Source organism: Rattus norvegicus, chromosome 16 (genome assembly GCF_021556685.1).
Source record: "Rattus norvegicus strain SHRSP/BbbUtx chromosome 16, alternate assembly SHRSP_T2T, whole genome shotgun sequence".
In the NCBI taxonomy this organism is placed as follows: Eukaryota; Metazoa; Chordata; class Mammalia; order Rodentia; family Muridae; genus Rattus; species Rattus norvegicus.
The window spans coordinates 69021363-69043281 of record NC_141549.1 but is presented as its reverse complement, the minus strand read 5'-3'; the positions used below and the strand labels follow the sequence as shown (position 1 = coordinate 69043281).

Genomic DNA, 21919 nt, shown 5'->3' with positions numbered 1-21919 from the left:
AAGCTACACCCTAATCCTTCCAGACCCTTTCCTTCTCACTGGTTCCTCAATGTCGGATCATGTAGTCTCCAGAACTATGAATCTTTACTCTTTAGAGATTACCAGCCTCAGGTATGCTGTTATTGCACCCTTGGACCAAGAAAGGGGGTAGTCCTGAATTATCCACAGAGACTGAAGGTAATCACAAGTCATTGAAAGCAGAGAACCTTTCCTGGATGCGGTCACAGAGAGAGCTGCTGTCGGTAGGGAGGGGAGTGGTATCAATAGATCTAAATATTGAAAATGGGGTCGTGAGCCAAATAAGCATTGTGAGCTATTCCTAAAAGATAGAAAAAGCCAAGAGGCTGTCTGTCCCTCTGGGTCTGTGGAGAAGAAAACACATTTGCTAGCCCTTTGATGTTAGACTATAAGCCCATGCCTAGCTCTTGACCTCTAGAATTGTATAGTAATATGTAATATTACTATAATATAGTATGCAATATGTAATATGTCTGTATTTTAAAGGGGTTTTGTTGTAGGATGTTTGATCACACTGTGAACCCCAAGACAGTGTTATTTACTGGAAAACCTGTTTCTAGTTGTGATGTGGCTTAGCCTTAGCACACACCTTTAATCCAAGAACTTTCTGTTTATCATAAACAGGATTAATCAAGTCAACCGTAGGTCAAGAGGCAGAGCAAGCAACCAGTTGACAGGGAGTGAGGATAGAAAAAAAAAAAAAACAAAAAACAAACCATAGAGAGTAAGAGGGAATCAGAAGGATGGATATAGAGGAAGTATAAGGGAGGGACATTTAGTTTGAAAGGTTTTTGAGCCAATGTGGAGAAAGAGGCCTTCTTTTCCTTTTGGGATATTGGCTGAGGAGGAAGGTCGGCTGGTTGCTTTCTCTGTCTCTCTGAGCTAGCAGGCTTTCACCACAGCATTTGGTTCCTGAATCTTTATTGGTAAAATAGAATGTTTGAGATTTTGTTAAAAAGAACAGAGTTTTGGTATATTGTTACGGAAGACTGACAGGAAGCAAAATCACCAAGACAGATGAGAGGTACAATGAACGAAATGGAGGAACCAGCTTCTGATACTGACTGTCTTCACTTTCAGGTAGTGGTTGAGCTTGGGAAATTTGAAAGGAAGAAGTTTAAAAACTCCGATTTGCAAGATGGACAGAAAGATGTGGAGGGAGATCCCAAACACTTGAACCCACTTCCTAAAAAGGACGCACTGGCCTTGTCTGGGAGGAACAAGGTGGATGCTGGTAGCTACCCCATTGTGCTGTGGTGGTCTCCACTGACTGGAGAGACTGGCAGGCTCGGCCAGTGTGGGGCAGATGCTTGCTTCTTTACTATCAATAGAACCTTCCAGCATCATCCTATGACCAAGGCCTTCCTCTTCTATGGTGAGTTGGGCTTTCCCTTTCTCCTTTCATGTGTTAATGTCTGTTCAAAGCCTAGTTACTGCTCATCTCCTGAGAGGGCAGAGCTCTCCTTGATCACGTGTTGGTACACCCGATTTCTTCATTAGCTCTGTAGAAGGCCTGAGGTATTTAGCAGATAGCAAACAATACTATTTGTGCTGGTTTGACAGGGAATGGCCCCTTTGGGCTCATATGTTTGAATGACTGGTCCCCAGTTGGTGGACTGTCTTCCAAGGATTAGGAGGTATTAGGCCTTGTTAGAGAGGGTATGCCATTGGAGATAGGCTTTGAGATTTTAAAAACCTGTGTCAGGCCCACTCTCTTCTACTGCCTGTAGAACAGGGCGTAAGCTCTTAGCAATTAGCATGTGGCATCATGTCTGTCTGTGTGTCCCCATGCTCCTTGCCATGATGATCACACACTAACCCTCTGAAACCGTGAGCAGTCTCCTAATTACATGCTGCCTTTTATAAGCTGCCTTGGTCATGGTGTATCTTCACAGCAGAAGAACAGCAATTAGGACACCAACACCAACTGGGAAAACCAACTAGGCCTGGTTAGTTGGGCTGCTCAGTGTTTTCATAGGTAACTGTAGTGTTTACTGAACCTGATACGTAGACTTTGGTATTGTTGACATGAGTTCAGATATCACTGGCGATGAAGGCAGGAACTTCTGATCATTATGACAGATGTGTAATTGGACATAAACAAGTATGATGTTCATCCTTTTGATGTTAGATTAATCAAGATTAAAAGAAATGGCTGGGGAGAGAGCTGAGTCACTAAGGTGACTGCTATGTAAACATGGTGTCTTAGTGACATCTCTGTCATTGTTAAGAGGCACTTATAAAGGCGAGTTCACAGTTCGAGAGGAATCCATGACCACCATGGTGGAGACAGGCAGGCACGGCATGGGATCCATGTGTGAGTGTGTGTTTGAATGTAGGTGCTTGTGCATGTGTGTGCATGTGAGTTTAATTTCTTTCCTTTTTTGGCTTTTTGAGTCAGGGTTCCGTGATGTGGCCCAGGCTGGAGCTAAATCCACCCCTCCCTGCTTCAGCTTCTTGCCCTGTTGGGATTTCAGCCATACTTCAAAGCACTTGGTTTAATTGCCCTCAATTATAACAACGCCGTAGTAGGTTTCCAAGGCTGAGAAACAAAAGATCATAACCAGAACTAACTGCAGAAAAGTAAGTGTGTGTGTGTGTGTGTGTGTGTGTGTGTGTGTGTTGTACACATGCTGTTACTCAGGGATGCAGGGTTGATGTGCTTTTGTACCATTAAAGCTTTAAAATAATTATAATACAATGACTGATGAAAACTTCTTTGGATGTTGGTTTGGCAATGGCTAATAAACATAATAAGTTCATATCAAATAACCCTTTAGTAGGTGCAAATCTTCATGAGTTCTCAGATAGGTATATGTGTTGTTTGTGATAGTTTTGTCTCCATCAAAGCTTTAAAAATAACTCAGTTATTTTAAAAATACATTTTTTTTAAATGAAAAATGCTGTATTGACACAGTGGGATACTATACAATGGTAAAGATGTGTAAACTAGAATTGTAGGCGTACAACTAAAACCTCAACCAAGGTACAGATAGGAAGTTATTCATGTATATTGAATATGTGTGTGTTGTGTGTGTGTGTGTGTGTGTGTGTGTGTGTGTGTGTGTGTTTATGTGGGCATGTGTATATGCATACTCATGTAGATATAGGTACATGTATGTATGTGCATGCATGTGTGTATGTGTGCATGTAGAGGGCAGAGGTCAACCTTGGAGGTCATTTCTCAGAAGTAATCTACCCTGAGTTTTGTCAAGGTCTTCCACTGGGACCCAGGGCTCACCAATTAGGCTCAGCTGTCAGGGCAGTGAGCCTGAATCTGTTTGTCTCTGTCTCGTGCTGGGATTGCAAGTATTTGCCACTATATCTATCTTTTTTAATGTGGGTGCTGGGGATTGAATTCAGGTCCTCTTGCTTATGAGGTAGCACTTTATTGATTGAGCCATCTCTTCAGCTCCCAAATCAAGTATTTATTTTTTTCTACTGAGTATTGAACCCAGAGCCTTGTATGTGCTCAGTAAGTGCTTCATCACGGAGCTTTGTCCCAGCCTACTATTTCTGAGACATACAAAATAATACTGAACATTGTGGATGCTCTTAGGAATTGGTAGTAGACATTTTAAAAAGCACACCAGTGGCTTCGTGCCCCAGTGAGACAAGCTGAATACCTGTGTCCTCCAACATAAACACATGTACACATGTACACACACACACACACACACACAGAGCCATTGTGCATAGTGTGCTTTTGCCTCATTCTTCTGTCTTAGCCAATGTATTGAATTTTCTTGTTCTTATGAGTTAAAATTCTGTAATGATTGCTTTGCTGGGTGACTCTGTCCTTCTGTCATGGCCGGAACTCAAAAAGCTGGGCTGGTGGAAGTTGGTAAAGCAGGACTGCTTGGTAATTCTTCCGGACTGCATATCCATCTGCACCACACTTAATTCTGTAGTCGTGCTAGGGTCATGTTTTTCTCAGAGGTGGCCTTGCCATCATCCAGCTTCCTGGCATGTTAAGAGTATGCCTCAGCTGTGACCTGTCATACTGTAGGTCCTCTGATTTGCCACCACTCTCATTGACAACCAAGTGCTAAGTGTTTGTCATTTTTGCTAATGTGCCATTCAAGGCTCCACAGGTCTATTTCAGCCTTCCACGCTTAACCCATTAATTAACCTTGTGTTATAGGGGTGAGAATGGAACAGCGGCCATCTTGGATATACATTGCAAATGTTCCTGGATTGACATCATGTTGAATTCAGTCTCTGTATCCTAAAGTGTTTGTCTGTTTGTCTCTTGCCAGAATAATCTAGTGCATCTACATGGGTTGGCACTGTAGATGAACAACAGTTTCTGGTATCACCTTCAGGAAGTAGGAGATGGGCAGGGGCCAGGTTAGTGGTAGAGCAGGCATTTTGTCCATGTGAGGCTATCTGTATTCAGTACTCAGCAAGAGAAACAACAAACCCAAATAAAGTAAGAGAAATGTCAAGTTATCCTCCAGGGAAAATGTAGTTGGGTTGTGTGTTAGGATTTGATACCATGGCGGGTGGGGGAGGAAAATCTAGTGTCTGAGAAACGTAACAGGTAAGGAAGAAATGAGGATTGAAGGTTACACTGGGACTGAGCGAGGATGCTGCCTTAAGATTCTATGTTCAGTAGGAGGATAGGGTTGGGGAAGTCTGAAAGCTGAAGATCTTTTGTAAAAGTCAGTGAAGAGGAAGAGATAGAAAATCCTCAACTAAGGTCTCTGGATGTAGCTCAGTGGCAGAACGCTTGCCCTGTATAGACGAGACTGTAGTGTCAATTCTTAGCTGTTCAAAAGCCAATTCAAGTGTAACACTTATAAGTCACCCTGGCTCTTTCCCATCAGAGTACGTTTCTCCTTGAATGCCCATCTACTATCTGCTGAGCACAATGCTAATTGTTTGTAGTAGAGAGGTTGATAGTAAGGTAACCATGGTCTTGGTTTTGTATTGTGCATCATTTCTTCCCTAGTAGAGTATGACGTCACACTTGATCGTAGGGCCATGCTGACTCATCATTCTACCTCTCCAATCTCTACACCTAGCATAGTCCTTTCAGTATGGCTGGTGTTAAAAACAAACAAACAAACAAATGAACACCTCAGACTTGGAGCTATGCAGGATGTCTTAGTTAGGTTTTACTGCTGTGAAGAGATACCGTTACCGTGGCAACTCTTTTTTTTTTTTTTTTTTATTAACTTGAGTATTTCTTATATACATTTCGAGTGTTATTCCCTTTCCCGGTTTCCGGGCAAACATCCCCCTCCCCCCCTTCTTTATGGGTGTTCCCCTCCCCATCCTCCCCCCATTGCCGCCCTCCTCCCAACAATCTAGTTCACTGGGGGTTCAGTCTTAGCAGGACCCAGGGCTTCCCCTTCCACTGGTGCTCTTACTAGGATATTCATTGCTACCTATGAGGTCAGAGTCCAGGGTCAGTCCATGTATAGTCTTTAGGTAGTGGCTTAGTCCCTGGAAGCTCTGGTTGCTTGGCATTGTTGTTCATATGGGGTCTCGAGCCCCTTCAAGCTCTTCCAGTTCTTTCTCTGATTCCTTCAACGGGGGTCCTATTCTCAGTTCAGTGGTTTGCTGCTGGCATACGCCTCTGTGTTTGCTGTATTCTGGCTGTGTCTCTCGGGAGAGATCTACATCCGGCTCCTGTCGGCCTGCACTTCTTTGCTTCATCCATCTTGTCTAATTGGGTGGCTGTATATGCATGGGCCACATGTGGGGCAGGCTCTGAAAGGGTGTTCCTTCTGTGTCTGTTTTAATCTTTGCCTCTCTGTTCCCTTCCAAGGGTATTCTTGTTCCCCTTTTAAAGAAGGAGTGAAGCATTCACATTTTGATCATCCGTCTTGAGTTTCATTTGTTCTAGGCATCTAGGGTAATTCAAGCATTTGGGCTAATAGCCACTTATCAATGAGTGCATACCATGTGTGTTTTTCTGTGATTGGGTTACCTCACTCAGGATGATATTTTCCAGTTCCGACCATTTGCCTACGAATTTCATAAAGTCATTGTTTTTGATAGCTGAGTAATATTCCATTGTGTAGATGTACCACATTTTCTGTATCCATTCCTCTGTTGAAGGGCATCTGGGTTCTTTCCAGCTTCTGGCTATTATAAATAAGGCTGCGATGAACATAGTGGAGCACGTGTCTTTTTTATATGTTGGGGCATCTTTTGGGTATATGCCCAAGAGAGGTATAGCTGGATCCTCAGGCAGTTCAATGTCCAATTTTCTGAGGAACCTCCAGACTGATTTCCAGAATGGTTGTACCAGTCTGCAATCCCACCAACAATGGAGGAGTGTTCCTCTTTCTCCGTATCCTTGCCAGCATCTGCTGTCACCTGAGTTTTTGATCTTAGCCATTCTCCCTGGTGTGAGGTGAAATCTCAGGGTTGTTTTGATTTGCATTTCCCTTATGACTAAAGATGTTGAACATTTCTTTAGGTGTTTCTCAGCCATTCGGCATTCCTCAACTGTGAATTCTTTGTTTAGCTCTGAACCCCATTTTTTAATAGGGTTATTTGTCTCCCTGCGGTCTAACTTCTTGAGTTCTTTGTATATTTTGGATATAAGGCCTCTATCTATTGTAGGATTGGTAAAGATCTTTTCCCAATCTGTTGGTTGCGTGGCAACTCTTATAAAGGACAACATTTAATCAGGGCTGGCTTACAGGTTCAGAGGTTCAGTCTGTTCTCATCAAGGCCGGAACATGGCAGCATCCAGGCAGACATGGCACTGGAGGAGAGGTCTACCTCTTGTTCTAAAGGCAGCCAGGAGAAGACTGCCTTCCAGGAAACTAGGAAGAAGATCTCACTGTTTACCCCAACGGTGACACACTTCTTCTTCTTTCAACAAGGCCACACCTACTTTAACAAGGCCACACCTCCAAATAGTGCCACTTCCTGGGCCAAGCAAATTCAAACCACCACCACCACCACAGAGGACTAGGGTCAGTCTAGCAATGTTTAACCAAGGGTATTGTCCTTTCTGTATTACAGTGATGCTCCAAGGGTCTGTTGTAATTGCAGAGCATGGTTGGGTGTGTATGCATGTATGTTTTGGGGGGGGTACACACACCCCGTTCTCATTTCTCCCTCCCTTCCTCCCTCCTCTTCCTCCTCCTCCTCCTCCTCCTCTCCTCCTCCCTCTCTCTCTCTCTCTTTCAGTCTTGCCGTGTATCTCAGGCTGGCCTCAAACTCGAGATCCTCCAACCTCACCTGCCCAGTGATGCGATTCTATTTTGCAAATACCTAGCTTCAACATATTTTTCTGTCTGAGACTCTTTCCGAAGTCTAATTATTAAGTGGGTCACTTATGCTGTAGTGGGACTTAATTGCAGCAGGGGTTGAAAAAGAAAAGGCAGACAAATTGATCCAGGTTATCAACAGCTGACCCCGAAAGGGAATAGCAAGTTAGGCAGATTATGTCACCTCTAACCTTTTATACACCAGGTTGGGTTTGGTTACCTTTGTTTGTTACCTTTAACCCACTTTCCCCCCCTCTATTTCCTAGAGATGATTACTTAATATAAGCATATTCGGGAGGTAATAAAGACTTTAGCTAAAGAAATATAATGAGTACTTCTGTCTGGCTCAAGCCGCTTGAGAAATGCAAAGAATTAGCTTCATCGACAGTTGTCTGAAAGAAAAATTAAAGCAGTCACAAGTGAATAGTTTTTAATCCCAAATCCATAGTTACTGAAAGGTAGTCTTAGAAGTGGCCCCTGTGGTGATATTTTAGAACAAAACTGAACTTTATAATGGATCTCTGAGAAAGTGTCCCTCAGGAAGGGCGGTTGGGATACTTTCCCGGGAGTGAGGTGGTTGGACTATGCAGCTGCCTGCAGTACCTTTCCGGATAGGTGTCTCTGTCATAGGTAAGGTAGGGGCATCATAACTTGCAGTATGGGACACCTGACTGTTATTGGGAAATCTGGCTATTAGCATGCCTCGCTGAAGTCTGGCATTAAGCATAAGCTGTGGAGAAGGTCTGCCTACAAGGAGAGCTGCCGTCCCGTGACTGGGGGAGTCACAGTGTACCTCGCGGGTACCACCTGCATGCTCACTGTGTCTTGTCTAATTGTCTAGGAACTTCCTCAACAGTTGATCTCAACTGGTCCCAAGCAGCCTGGTTTGGAAGACTTTTTGTTGTTGTTGTTGTCTTTTTGTTTTTGTTTGTGAAAAAAGGGACACACGTGGCCCAAGTGGGCCTGGGACACCTATGTAATCCAGGTTGGCCTTGAACTGGGTGTCTTCCTGTTCTGCCACTTGAGTTCTGGGATCATAGGTGTGCCCAGCCCCAGCTTGCTAAGGACCAGTGTAGGAAGATCTCTCCATTGTCATAAACTTCGAGGAAGCAATGAGGAGAGAGATTATAGATGTAACGAGGGAGAGCTCACTGAGTCCTGAAATACCATGAGCAGTTGTGGAGATGAGCAAGGGACACAGTGGGTTCCTAACTTGTCCTGAATGGTGGAAAGTGTTGAATGGATACAATCTGTGGATCCTTTGTTTCCCCGAGAGTCGTAATAAAAGTCGCCAAAGGACACATGGTAGCGAAGCCAGTAGATGTTGTCTTTGTTCCAGGGGACACTTAGGGGTTTATGTTCAGTGTCCTGCTGTGTTCACATGCAATTAAAAAGAGAGGGAGATGGGTGTAGGAGCCCAGCTCCTCACACAGGCCTCTCCTGGGCTTTCCACCTATAGGACCTTTCCCATGCCCTTCCTTTACTTGGCTAGTGCTTCCCAGCCTCCTCTTCCACAGTAAACAGATGTCTGCCCAGATAACAGTTCTCAGAGAGGCTTTCCCTCATCGTTCTAGACTGTTCTCAGGTGAGGAATTGCCCAGATCAGCTTGGCCTGTGGGTGCCTGAGAGGCATTATCTTGATGGTTAATTGAGGTAGGAGTGCCTAGCCCACCGTGGGCAGCTCCATTCCCTGGGCAGGTAGTCCCAGATTATACAAAAAACGAACCAGTGAGCCAGCCAGCAGAGTGTATCCATGGTTTCTGCTTCATGTTCCTGCTTGAGTTCTGGTCCTGACTTCCCTCAACAGTGTGTCTGTAACTCGTAAGCTGAAACAAACCCTTTTCTCCCCTATGTTCCCTTTGATCAGAGTGGTTTTTGTTACTGCTTTTTAAAAATCACTGCAATAGAAATCAAAGTGAAATTCTCAAAGGGTAACATGAGGATGACAGCCTTGTGGGCTTTGAGTTAGAAAAGACAGCTAAGCTGTCAGTGTCTGGCTTTTAAACGACCACTTAATTATTTATTCAGTATGATAGCCTAATCTCAATTAAAGTTCCATATCTGCAGCCCAAATATCCCATTGTTTTCCTAATAAAAACCTCTGAGAATGATGGGAAGGAACCTTTGCTTATCTGCAGGATCTGTCTGATGAGAAAGTGGGAATTGTCAAGTCTGGAGGGGCCAGTGATCTCTGGCATGTTGCAAGGAGGATGGGAATGGGAGGACACGGATGTCTGCGCCCTGCCTGATTAAACCAGGCTTTCCCCCTTAAAGGCCCGTACAGTTAATCATTTGGCTGAAATGGAAACGTACTCCACAAAGCCACTTTGATTTCAGAATGAGCTCAGCACAAAAGCAGTGACATTTTTATGAGCAAAATCAACAGCTCTCTGACTTTTCTTGCTTTGTAGAGATAGCTTTTCGAGAAAGCGTGACATGTAAAGGATTTGCCATTTCCTTGCCGCTAAGAAACTTCTTTCTGCCCATAAATAAAGACTCTCTGTTAACGTTGGATTTTAATCTGTGCACTTTAAAAAAAATCACAACAGTGCGTCCCATAGCATTGCTATAAGGGTTGGTAGCAGGAGTTCTCCAGCCTCCCCTCTGACTAAGCGCTCTGGTGTGGCGTGACCATGTTTCTCAGGTTAACTTTAAAATTCTGACAGAAAGCAGAGATAAGCATCCGCTTGAGCCTCTTCTAGTGGCAGCTCGGGAGGCAGGCAGTGGGGAGGCTGAAGTCCGAAGTTCAGTGATTTGGGGAGGCGGAAAGTCTGGCTCCCTCTTCAGTTCTAGGCAGATTCTCTGACACCCAGAAACCCCTTGAGACAAGAAGGGGTCTCTGTCATCACTGCAGACAGCCGTGACACAGTTTATAAATGCAGCTTTAGTCTGGTTCTTTTTTTCTTTTTTGAAAAATCAAATTAGGGGTCTGGAGAGATGGCTCAGCTGTTAAGAGCGCTTTCTGCTAGGAACTCTAGTTCTAGGGGAATCTGCCTATTTTTGGCCTCCCCATGTAAATGTACATACATATGAGTGAAATGTTCATATACATAAAGCAAAATAAACAGAAAAAAAAAACACAGACTGTATAGTGAGAACAGCAGGACCCTGCACTCATGGTTTGCGCTTGCAGTTTGATTTGCCCCCCCTTGATTGTTCTACAGCAGAGATTCCCAGGAACTTTTGCGACCCGGAAGTTCCCGGAAGTGGAGTTGCTGCCTTGCAGGCAATGTCTGCCAGCCTTTGTCACAGTGGCCTTGTGCCATACACGGTGGCACGGGCTGGAACTCCCTTGAAATGATGAAAATTTTTGATTACCAGTAAATAACACCTCCCCTCCCATGCAAGCCAACTATGAGCACTGATCCCGGAAGTGAAGACAGAGGCTGGATGTCTTAAGAAGCCATAGTGTGGGCATGGAGACATGGCTCAGAAGTTAAGATCATTGGCTGCTCTTCCAGAGGTCCCAGGTTCAATCACCAGCAGCCACATGAGGGATCACAACTGCGTAACTCCAGTACTAGGGGATTTGATGCCCTCTTTTGGCCTCTGTGGGCAGGAGGCATAAACGTGCTACTCAGACATACATGCAGCCAAAATATCCGTACACATAAAGGAAAAAGCAAGAGTAGTTATTAGTCAGACAACAGCCACTTTAATGGAATAAAGAGTAGATCACAGAACTGAGTTCTGTGGTGGTCTCATACAGGTATAGTAGTCCGCGGAATTCTAATTTAAAATAATAACATACAGGGATATTTGTGTCAGGTTGTAGGCACATAAGGTGAAACGTAGGAACCATGTCAGTGGGCTGCCACCAGGTGGGAAGGGAGCCCAGGGCTGTCTGCGCAGGCTAGTCCTACACAGCTATATCTTGGCCGTCCATACATTACAGATGCTGTGGGAAGACGGAAGGGTCTTAAGCAGGGATGACACGATCATGATTTATTTACTCATTTATTTCTTAAGTTTTTGGGATTAGCCCAGGCTAGCCTGAAACTCACGATCTTCATGGCTCCGTCTCCTGAGTGTTGGGGAAAACAAACTGAAATGTGGCTCAAAGAAAGTGTCAGCGATAGATCACTAGGCGAGGGTGGGCGTCAGTGGGGAGGAAATAGTGGGAAGTTTGGAGATGTGCGTTGGAGACAGAATTTACGTCTTGATGAGTTTCTATGTCGAAAGAGAAAAGTTAACTGCATATTCATCTGACTCCTTGGCTTGCTAGTTACTACCCATCCTTATCTTACCATATATCTTATATATCTTATGATATCTTATGATATATGAAGATATATTATATATCTTATGATATATAAGAATGTAAATTCAGTTACTCACCTCCTTCCTGGCAGGTAAAAACATCAACGAAACATTTGTCACTAAGTAACGTGCTTCTGCAGGGCTGTTCGTGTTTAATTTAAGAAATCCTGAAGAGGGGCTGGGGATTTAGCTCAGTGGTAGAGCGCTTGCCTAGCAAGCGCAAGGCCCTGGGTTCGGTCCCCAGCTCCGAGAAAAAAAAAAAAAAAAGAGAAATCCTGAAGATAGTCCTCCTTACTTAGAGAGAAAGAACATTATGTAGGAGAACGGTTTTAAGGTTTTTCTGTAAGATTGGTTTGATCTGGTGTGTTCTTTTGTGCCTCGTGGATGGGGACTCTTGAGAGAAACTGACTGGTCTCCAGAAAGTACACTTCCTTTCCTCCGAATGTTGAGTACCGTGTGAGCTATCTGACAGTACTGCCACCACACAGGTGCCCTTTCCTGCGGCTTCTCTAAGCCCTCGCTTTGCTGTATTTCTAAAGGTGCCTCAAGCTGACTTGAAAGACCATTGCTAAGCCTCACTGCTCATGGGCAGAGCTGCGTCCAAAAACACCCAGCAGCGAGTGGAATGAGATGTTCCCCACTGTGCACTCCTCTCTGTTTCCCTCCTCACTCAGTACTGTCCACAGTAATAATCCTTTTCTAGTATGTTAAGTCTTTTGGGGCATGTGGAAGGCATAATGGATACTTGTGTGGCTGTGTGAAGTCATCGATGGTGACCAGGGATCCTTTACAGAGTCCCAAGTTTAGACAGAAGAGCGCTATATTGACATGGAGTTGCATGAACTTAGGTGCAGTGACCACTTCCCCATTGATTTATACAATCCCGAGCTCCTGGAAAATTCAAAATAAAACTAGTCACATTTAAAATATTTTTCTTAATTCTTAGTAAATTTACGCAATGTAGTATTTTTAGTCATATTCACCTGATGTAATGAATTTTCATGTGGTGTTCTTAAAACAATCTTTTCTTTCTTGCTTGCTTTTTTGCTTCCCAGCTTTCTGCTGTCTGTCTGTCTGTCTATTTCGATAACAAGCTGAGTGCAGCCGCTTGTTTCTCAGCTGATTTGCTCTTGATATGCCAGAATATGAAGGGTTAACTTAGAGATCATAGATTTGAACTTACTTCATGGACTGCAGTAAGGTCAGTCGTGTTAGCACTCGGAAGTACGACATACTCACTGGGGACCAGGCCAAATCTTATTATCTGGACTCCATTTCCAGGTGCACCCGAGAGCCTGTCCTCGTCTTCACTTGCCCATAGTGGGAGTGCGGACAATTAGTTCCCATTGAAAGGGCGAAGCCCACGCTGCTGAACAGTAAATGTAGTCTTTCTCTTGGAAACATGACTGCCATCCAGGGCGTGGTGGTGCACCTTTAATCCCAGCAGTTGGGAAGCAGAGACAGACGGATCTCTGAGTTCAAGGCCAGCCTGGTCTCTAGAGTGAGTTACCGGACAGCCAGGGCCAGGTCTACACAGAGGAACGCTGTCTTGAAAAACAATAACAACAACAACAAAAACAAAAACAAGAAAAAGAAAGCACAACTTCTAGTTCCATTTCCCATGGCTGTGAGCAGTTGCTCTCTTATATTCAAAGTTCCCCAGAAGCATGTCAGAGCTATGTCTCTGTCTTCTCAGCACAGCCTCTGCTATTTCTCAGCTCTGCATACTGGCCTTTGCCCATTTTTCCACAGACTCTCCTTAGTACCATAACTTCTTCCCACTCCCAGCATGCTCTAGGGGTCCTACCTGCAGCTGCCTGCCTCTTGTGCTGCTTCACAGCCTCTAGCTGCTATTTTTCTTTCTTCTCATCTAATGACCATGTTACCTGCCTTCCCTGGAATGTTCCTTCTACTCCCTTAATTCTCCTTGTTCAACTCATCCTTCAATCTCAGCCTGCATCCCTACCCTAGACCTCCTCTAACCTACTGACAAGGTCTAGCCTGCTGTTCAAACATCTCACAAGTCCTCTGAGCTCTGCTGTAACATTTACCATGCGACCCATCACTGTGTGCCTTTCCTTCTGTGTTGTGATCGGCACAAAAATGAGGGCATTTCCCATTTTGCTTCCCGTTGCATCTCTAGGACTGAGCGTAGTGAGCGGCACGCGAGAGCTACCCTGGCCAAAACGGCAGTGGGTTCTGTGGCAAGAGTCAGCTGTTCCACATGGTGACGAGAGGGGGCAGCAGAGAGCTGTCAGAGTAGAAGCCTCAGAGAGGTTAGCAAACCAGGCTGGTCAGGTTGTTTAATTAGGAACAGACTAGGGGAGGGAAGAAATGTCAAATTGGAAACCGAGAAGCCAGAGGACAATTTGTTCAGAAGAAAAATGGGGTGAGAGTGAGAAGCTTCTCGCAGGAGTTAGGGAGAGGAGGCTGGTGAGGTTTTTGAGCACGTTTTAGCCTCTGGCTGGGCACCCTCATTCACAGGATCCTGCCGCAGTCAGTACACAGGGAAGCCATGCTGCAGACAGGCTAGTCTATGAGGATGGAGGCCACTTTGTTCTGGCCAGCAGTTTCTTCCTTTTGGGAGCTCATAGCACATTGAGGGTGGCAGTTCTGTCCCTCCACGGGATTTGGGACTCACAGGCTGGACCTTGAGACACGAAGAAGAAGGAAAAGGGTAGGAAGTGACATTTTCAAAGTACTCTGTGTTATAGACACAACTTAGTCTGGTAAGATCACCAAAGCTTTAACTCATGCGTTCTACTCCGTGTCAAGCATCCATGGGGCTAATTGGAATTTTAACCTTAGTCTCCTGGTTTACAAATCTGTGTCTTTCTGATATACTCAGAAGACATGAAGATTTCCACCACAGCTTTTGAACTTCTCCTGATGTAAGGAGAAGTGCGTTCTGTTTTCACTCCTGTGTCACACGAGGACCACATTTTTATGACAGGTGGAGAGTTCAGCTTGGTGTGTTTGAAGGCTCTAGATTCTACTGCCAGCATCACACAGAAAAGCCACACTGGGAACTGTTACCTTAATGACGCCTGCGCTGGTTTCTGGGAAGTGATACTATGTCTTAGGTCGGCCCCCCCCGCCCCCCCCCCGCCCCCCGCCCCCCTCCCCCTGTTCTCTATGGCGGGTCTGTAAAAGGAAATCTGTCGGGACTGTTCTGATTTTATGTGGAAGCAAACAAACATTTTGTGTTTTTTTTTTTTTTTTTTTTTTTTGTCAGAGCAGATGCCAGCGTAGAGAAGGGAGTTATAGTCAGCTCGCAGCTCAGGAACCAGCTTTAGAATTAGTCTGGACTTCTTTGAGTTTCTCTGAAGAGTCCCCTCAGGAGAGCTCGCTCTTACACCCCTCCCCCCACCCACTACCTCCATTGCCTTCACTGTCTTCATGGTCTCCACTGCATGCTCTGTGCTCACTACACCCACTGCTCACACTGCACCCACGGTGCCCACTGCTCCGCTGTCCTCACTGCCCCACTGGCCCACTGCCTGCACTCTAGGCTTTGGCTTGCTATGCCTGAGCACCCCAGCCCAGGTCCCTGACTTCATGGTCCACAGAGCCGGTGTGTCTAGGTCTGTGGCCTGGGGTGAGAGAGCATCATCTCAAGAGACAGAAAGCCAGCAGAGTCAGGGCAGTGTATGGCACTGTCTGTGTTACCTCGAAGCTGAGAACTGAGCACGAGCCAGTGTTTTGGCAGGGAGAGACGTGCGGCTCCATCAAGTACTTAGTAATGCTGAGGAAGAAGAAGACACAGCCGTCTGATTCCATAGAAGCGAGTGGTAAAAGCTGTGGTTATTAGCATCCATTGTATTTGTGCGTCTTTGCACCAGTGTGGCCTGTTACTTTGACCCTAACCATTTTCACCCACGGGAACGGTTCGTCTGTGACCCTCCCTTCACCACCTGCAGGGGTAGTATCTGGGACGCCTTGCTTTTATTAGGTCAATTTGGCCGAGCAGTGACTAATGGTGATGGTACAGCTGCTCTTCAGAAGCCCTCGGATGTTAGTACAGTCATCCAAGTGGCTGCTGCCACGGGCATGTGTGTGTGTCCCGTGTATGTATGGGTCTCTGTGCACGTGCCCCGTGTCACGTTAAGTTTCTGTCACACTCTGCTTTTGGTTCAGAAAGCACCTGCAGAGATTCACGAGATGCCGAGAGGAGTGAAAGGGCTCTGTTCTCCAACTGAAGGAGTATTTGCTTGGGACTTAGAACACATTTCTCTCTAAATTTACCAGTAAGTAGTTTTCATGATGCTTTAGTGAAACCTTTTGGAAAAGACCACAGTGAAGACATACTGTCAAAGAAATTGTTCTAACCAGATTCTGGAACCTAGAATTAGGAGACGAAGCACATGAAGACGATGGAGGATTGAAGATGGCTTGGATAAGTAAACTTCACGTTCAAATTTCAGGGTGGTTTCCCACGAGGCGACACTAGAGGGCAGTATGTACAGTTGAAGCTGGTTATGGAGCGAGCTATGATTTCTGTTCTTCAGTTAAGTTCGAAATTGTTCATGTATCAATCTTTAACCCTTCATTTTATTACACAGAGGAAGAGAACGTCAGTATTATATACTAGCAGAAGTATTTTAGGATGAAGAATTTTGATAATTTTCTCTAGTTAATATTCAAACATAATGTTCAAAGTCAAACTTTTATCTTTTTTAAATAAAACAAAAATTAAAAAAAGTGTTCCTAGTGTGGCGGTCCTTACCCATAATTCCAGAAGGCAGGAGGCTGAAGCGTCAGGATTGTAGTCCAAGAGCAGTTCAAGGCTATGTAGGAAGGAAGGCTCTGTCGCTGGCACAATAAAAATAATAATGGTAGTTCTTTCCCTCCATAGTCACTTATCCCAAGGCTGTCCTCTGGAATTTATGTTTGTGTTTCTTCTCTCTCTCACCTTTCCCTCCTTGGTTTTTAGACAAGGTCTCAGGTACCCAGGCTACCTCAAATTCTCTACTTGGCTGAGGATGGTCTTGAACTTGGGATTCTCTTCCGTCTCCCGAATGCTGGGATTGCAGTTGTGTGACGCCACGCACCATTCCTACCCATCCCCCTCCTCCCTCCTCTTTGGATGGGAGTGTGATCTAAGCGCTTCATTAGGGTTGGTTATACAAGTGAGAAGCTATTTATAGTAGCCTGGCCAACTTACACCACAGGAGAAAATGTCTTCTTTTCCCTCTGCAGCATTTACCTTCCAGTACCTTTCGGGGAGGTTTAGTGCCTTAGGATACTTAGGGAAGCCTCTGGCCTTTTTATTCTCTTCCCTGTCCACGACAGGATGCCATTTAAAAAGTTAACTACATTTACCCACCCAGACATCTTGCTTGCCGTGACAGATGTCAGCGTTGTGCAGGTCGTCTGGTAACCTCAGCTGCTGTGAGTTTAGGAGTAGAGTGACCATGGGATGGCGGTAAGACCCACAACCCTCCAGAGTCAAGCTCCTACATTCTTCCTGCCTCCTCTTGCTTGGTGTTCCCCAAGATGTGGAGAGGACGTCTCCTTTAGGGCTGAGCGTTCAACCATTACTTGTTCTCAAGACTTTCTGCAGAATTAGACTTTCTCGAAGGAAGCTGACAATAGCAGTAGTATGTGGATGTAAGTATTAATCTTTAGAAGGCACATCGTGATCACTTAGGAAAACAGCAGCGATAGATTTCCTACCAGGGCATGCAGCTAGTCTTCCCAGCATGGGCTTTTTGACCAGGTTTTATAGGACCAGATGTGTGAATTTCCTCTTGAGGAGGGAATCCGAAAGCATTTGGTTATCCCCATAAGTTATTTGCTGTGATTGGACCAATGGGAATATCTCGTCTGGTTGGAGGCAGCACGGAGGCTTCACAGCTGAGTAAGAATGTATACATGAGCTTTCTCCCTTAGTGGCCTGCCTACCTTCTGTCAGGATGAGGGCTACCCAGCAGGGAGAAAGCCTCTGACCCACTTGGGTTCTCAGGGAAAGCAGCAAGCCCTCTAAACCACAGAGTCACCCCTCTAGTCTCCTCTCCCATAGAGAACTGTTAGCTTTATGTAATGTTTATTATTATTGTGTGTGGAGTACATACAAGGGCGCATGTGTGGCATGGTGCCTTGGAGGAGGTCAGAGGACAGCATTGTAGAGTTGGTTTCCCCCTTCCATCTTCTGTCAGTCCCGGGGATCAAACTCATGTCGTCAGGCTGTGCAGCGAGTAGAGTCACCTCACAGGCCCTGTTAGCTCCATTTTTAATATGTTTCCCCAGACACATATATTTCTCTACCTCAAATCTAATATAGTTACATTGAATCACATCAGAAATCGATTATAATATAATGTTGTAATATAGCTTTTCCTCGTGGCACATTTCACTTGAGAATCGGAGCGGATAGAGTGAAAAACCTCTCCCGTCCCTCACCCTCTGAGGCAGCCGTCAGTTTCCTGTTTGGGTTTGATTACTCCCAAATCGTCTTCTCCTTCATATTGCTGTAAATGCAGCCCAGAGCGTCATTCACCACCATTGTTTACATCACCGTCACCATGGAAACCTTGCTTAACCTAGGGCCAATGACTCCATTTCTTTTTTCCTTTTGTATATTTTATTTATTTTGAACTACATCTTTAAAGTTTCTGAAATTTTTATTGATTATTCACCATTAATTTTGTGTTCCACTAGACAGATCAAACACACATAATTCTCTGTAAATGTTTTAAATGCATAAAATGGGAGTAAATGGTCCCCTATTACTGTTACTTATTCATTTCTTGTAAGGGAACGTTTGTTACAAATTTGACTCTCTTGTAGGGGACGTTTGTTCTGCTTTTTAATGCTGCTGAATATTGTGGGATATCGTCACTCTGGACACTCAGGTAGCCTGTGTCCCCGCATACCCATTTTTGCTGATTTATGATGGAGTTCCCAGCTGCTTGTGTACTGTGTTTTGTCCTCCCCTTGAGTAGCCACAGCCCATTTCCTAGGAAGTATAGAAAGGAAATGAGGAGCTGAGGCCGGAACTGAAGGCTTTGCTTCTCTGTCTCTTAGACCTGGCTGTACTTCCGATCCTTCTGCTTCCTTATGTGACCCTTGTAACTAGAGCATCACACAGGGCTGTTTCAGTACGGCATACTGGGTAGTTGATCTCCCCGTGAGTTACTATCCCATGTTGTATCTTTGGAAGAAAAGTAAGATGCATTCTGACTAAAAAACATGTTGGTGTCTAGCCTTGGGTTGACTCCTAGATCAGATCAGTTCTCTGTGTATCTGGACATGTTTTGATTCTCCTTCTTCTATATATAAGATTCCAAGAACTCGTGCTGATGCATCTGGATGTGGGGTTTTCCCTTCTTCAGGATGGGTGCTTAGCAAACCTTTTAGTGTAGACAGGTTTTTCATTTCTGAAAATGTGTGTTGTGGTGCTTTCTTAATGGTGTCCGTTGATCGCGACTTTCGAAGCTATTAGGAACAAGATACTGAAATTTCTAATCTTCCTTATTTTTAATCTTTCTTCCCCATTACCTTGCCATGTCTCTTTTTGTTGACTTATTTTTTTTTTAAAAAAAGATTCATTTATTTTATGTAGATGAATGCTCTGTCTGCACATGCACCCACATGCCAGAAGAGGGCATTGGATTAGATGGCAGATGGTTGTGAGCCACCATGTGGTTGCTGGGAATTGAACTCAGGACCTCTGGATGGGCAGTCAGTGCTCTTGACCACTGAGCCATCTCTCAGCCCCACTATTTTGTGTTGCTGTGAGTTTTTGCTGCACTACTTGGTGCTCCTGGTGGATCACACACGTGTACCCAACCAAAAGCTATTGTTGGACTGCAAATGAAAGACACACACACACACACTAGCTTATTTTAAAAATGCCTTGGTTACTTCAAAGGCTGGGCGCTCCTAAACCTTCTCTGGCTAGCCCAGACCCAAATGTCTCACGTGGCTGGTTAGCTTTATTTCCTGCTGCATCTCGTCCTTCTACCCCGAGTCATGGCGATTCTCTCCAGTTCCTCTCTGCATCCTACCTGAGCAACTCTAAGTGTCCCACTCTGTGCCCAGCCATTGGCCGTTGGCATCTTTGTTGATCAGTCAAAAACCAATTGGGGACAAGGACCTTCAGGGCCTGGACACGCAGATTCTCATTGAATCAAAATGCATTAGAAACAATCTCTTAACACTTCACCTTTTCTGACCAAATTAAACAAAACAAAACAAAAAAACAAAAAGCAACCACCTCTTCTCTCAGACATAAGATGAGTACAGCCATAACAATTATGTAAATCATAGAGTATTGTATACAATTAACATCCAGGTCATCATATTTGTGAATTAGATAAAGTACTCTACCATCTTTCCTAACTTAACGAGTATATGATACTATACCTGAATTTATGTTTTGACTTTAGCCTGTAACACAATCTGAAAACCATGTTTTTAATTCTATATCATGTCTTTTAATGTTAAACAACTTAAGTTTGCTTATGGGACTATAATTAGTCTTCAACCCTGTCAGAAATCTGAGAATGATTTAAATATTACCTGAGTATGTTTTTGGTGAGGGAGCATCAAAAATAGCTTCTAAAACTCAAACAATTGCAGAGGCAGCTGACGACTTGAACTGTTCCCTAATTTCTTGTGATGTTGGAGCATCTGTCTACAGCCTTTTGGCTCAGAGCCATCTGGCAGACCCTGCAATGAAGTAGGAATATGAAAGACTAGCTCACCCTGTCTTGGCAGAGCTTAATAGTTGACAGTCCCACATCTGTTTGTCCTTTGGACAGTATTTTATCTGCAGATGAAATAGGCAATTTCTGCCCAGTAGCTACCACACCATGATAAGCAACCTTGCGTGGGGGTAAAGATGCTCAATATCTTCTTCGAAATGTGAAGAGGGTACTGTCAGTAGCAGACATGTCTCTAGTCAAATGATCCTTAATAACATTAAATGCCATATTCTGTGGATTTTAGATGTTTTTGAAGACTATGTGAAGTATATTTGTACTGCTAAACCTTAGCTACTCTTAGCCATTTCTATTTAAGTAAATTTAAAGCACTTTATTGTAATTAAACTAGACTCTAAAAGCCATGAGTTTACAATCTGGCCCTTAACTTGTGTTACTTTTTTTTTTTAAATTTTTTTTTTTAAGATTTTTTTATTTATTGTATATGAGTGCACTGTAGCTGTCTTCAGACACCAGGAGAGGGCATCAGATCTCATTACAGATGGCTGTGAACCACCATGTGGTTGCTGGGATTTGAACTCAGGACCTCAGGAAGAGCAGTCAGTGCTCTTAACCGCTGAGCCATCTCTCCAGCCCCCAATTTGTGTTACTTAATCATCTTAAACAGTTTGTAAAGTAGCTATTAGATGAACTTGTGTTCTTAAATGAGTTGCATAGGCACAGTGCCTATCTAAGAGTAACAGTGCTAATTTCAAATTTTGTATCATTATACCGATTTATACCAATGAAAACCTTAATTCTATATAAATATATGAATTCTGTACCAGTGTAAGAAATTAGAACTTCAATTTTACACCAGTTGTAAACATTTCTACCAATGTAAGATTATGGCTACACAATGCTTTGTTCAAGAATAAATTTAGTAATTCATCCCATCTGTTTCCTTTCTGTTCTAAATTATGACCATTTCCAAATTAAGCCTTAAAGTGATAGCCTATCTATAATTTGTAAAATAACCATAACCAGACACCCAAACTCAAGGAATTGGGCTGATAACTCTCCATGGCTTCTTCCTGGTGAATAGGGATGGTGAGAAATTCTTATATTTTTGGTTGTGAGCCTAGCCTTTAACGGTTGAGCCATCTCTCCAGCCTGAGAAATTCTTTAAAGGGGTGGGGAGGGATAAGAAAATTAGATAATTGGTTAGACTTAAGAAACTTGGCTTTAGCATCTGTTATCCATTCTCTGTATTCGTAGAAGGCCCAGGGCTTGACTGAAGTTCTGACTAGAGCTGTCTGAAAGGTTGGATGAGACCAGATTATCTGGAATCGGTAACAATTCCTGAAGCTGTTCTGGAAGCAAGTCTCTGGGCAGCATCGGGAAGCAAGGGGCTAGAACAGCAGGTCAGGTCAGCCTCTCTGAGGATGAATCTTGTCAAAGTTGTACATTCTGTAATATATGAATCTTACAACCAGAGTTTTAGTACCATTAAGATATTAGTATGGATTGTGTCTGGTGCATAGATTAGCTGATGAAATTTTGTTCCTTGTTTGAGCAGGTGGAAGACAACTTGTCTTTTTTATGACTTAATTTTATCAATAACCAATTATAATAAATCTTTATTCGTGCCATATGAGGGAGGCACAAAGAATCTTAAGGATTCCATAACCAACAAGATTGATTGTCTCATTTTAACTGAGGGTTTGGCTGGAGACACTTTTATGTCTGAGCCAGTTACTG

At 44.0% G+C, this 21919-nt stretch overlaps 2 protein-coding genes across 3 annotated transcripts in view; one reads left to right on the top strand and one right to left on the bottom strand.

Annotated features, from left to right (window-relative positions):
- The window catches only part of Erich1 (glutamate-rich 1), a gene marked incomplete at its 5' end in the record, with an annotated part of 52793804 nt that overhangs the window by 14621082 nt on the left and 38150803 nt on the right, over positions 1–21919 (bottom strand).
- Pofut3 (protein O-fucosyltransferase 3) overlaps positions 1–21919 on the top strand; it is an 89334-nt gene that overhangs the window by 11932 nt on the left and 55483 nt on the right. For 2 of the 3 annotated variants that reach the window (NM_001411761.1, NM_001012360.2), the window contains 1 exon segment: positions 1099–1393. The exons of the other annotated variant lie outside the window; for it this stretch is intronic. In NM_001411761.1, the coding sequence (NP_001398690.1) occupies positions 1099–1393 (295 nt within the window). 3 annotated transcript variants of the gene reach the window in all.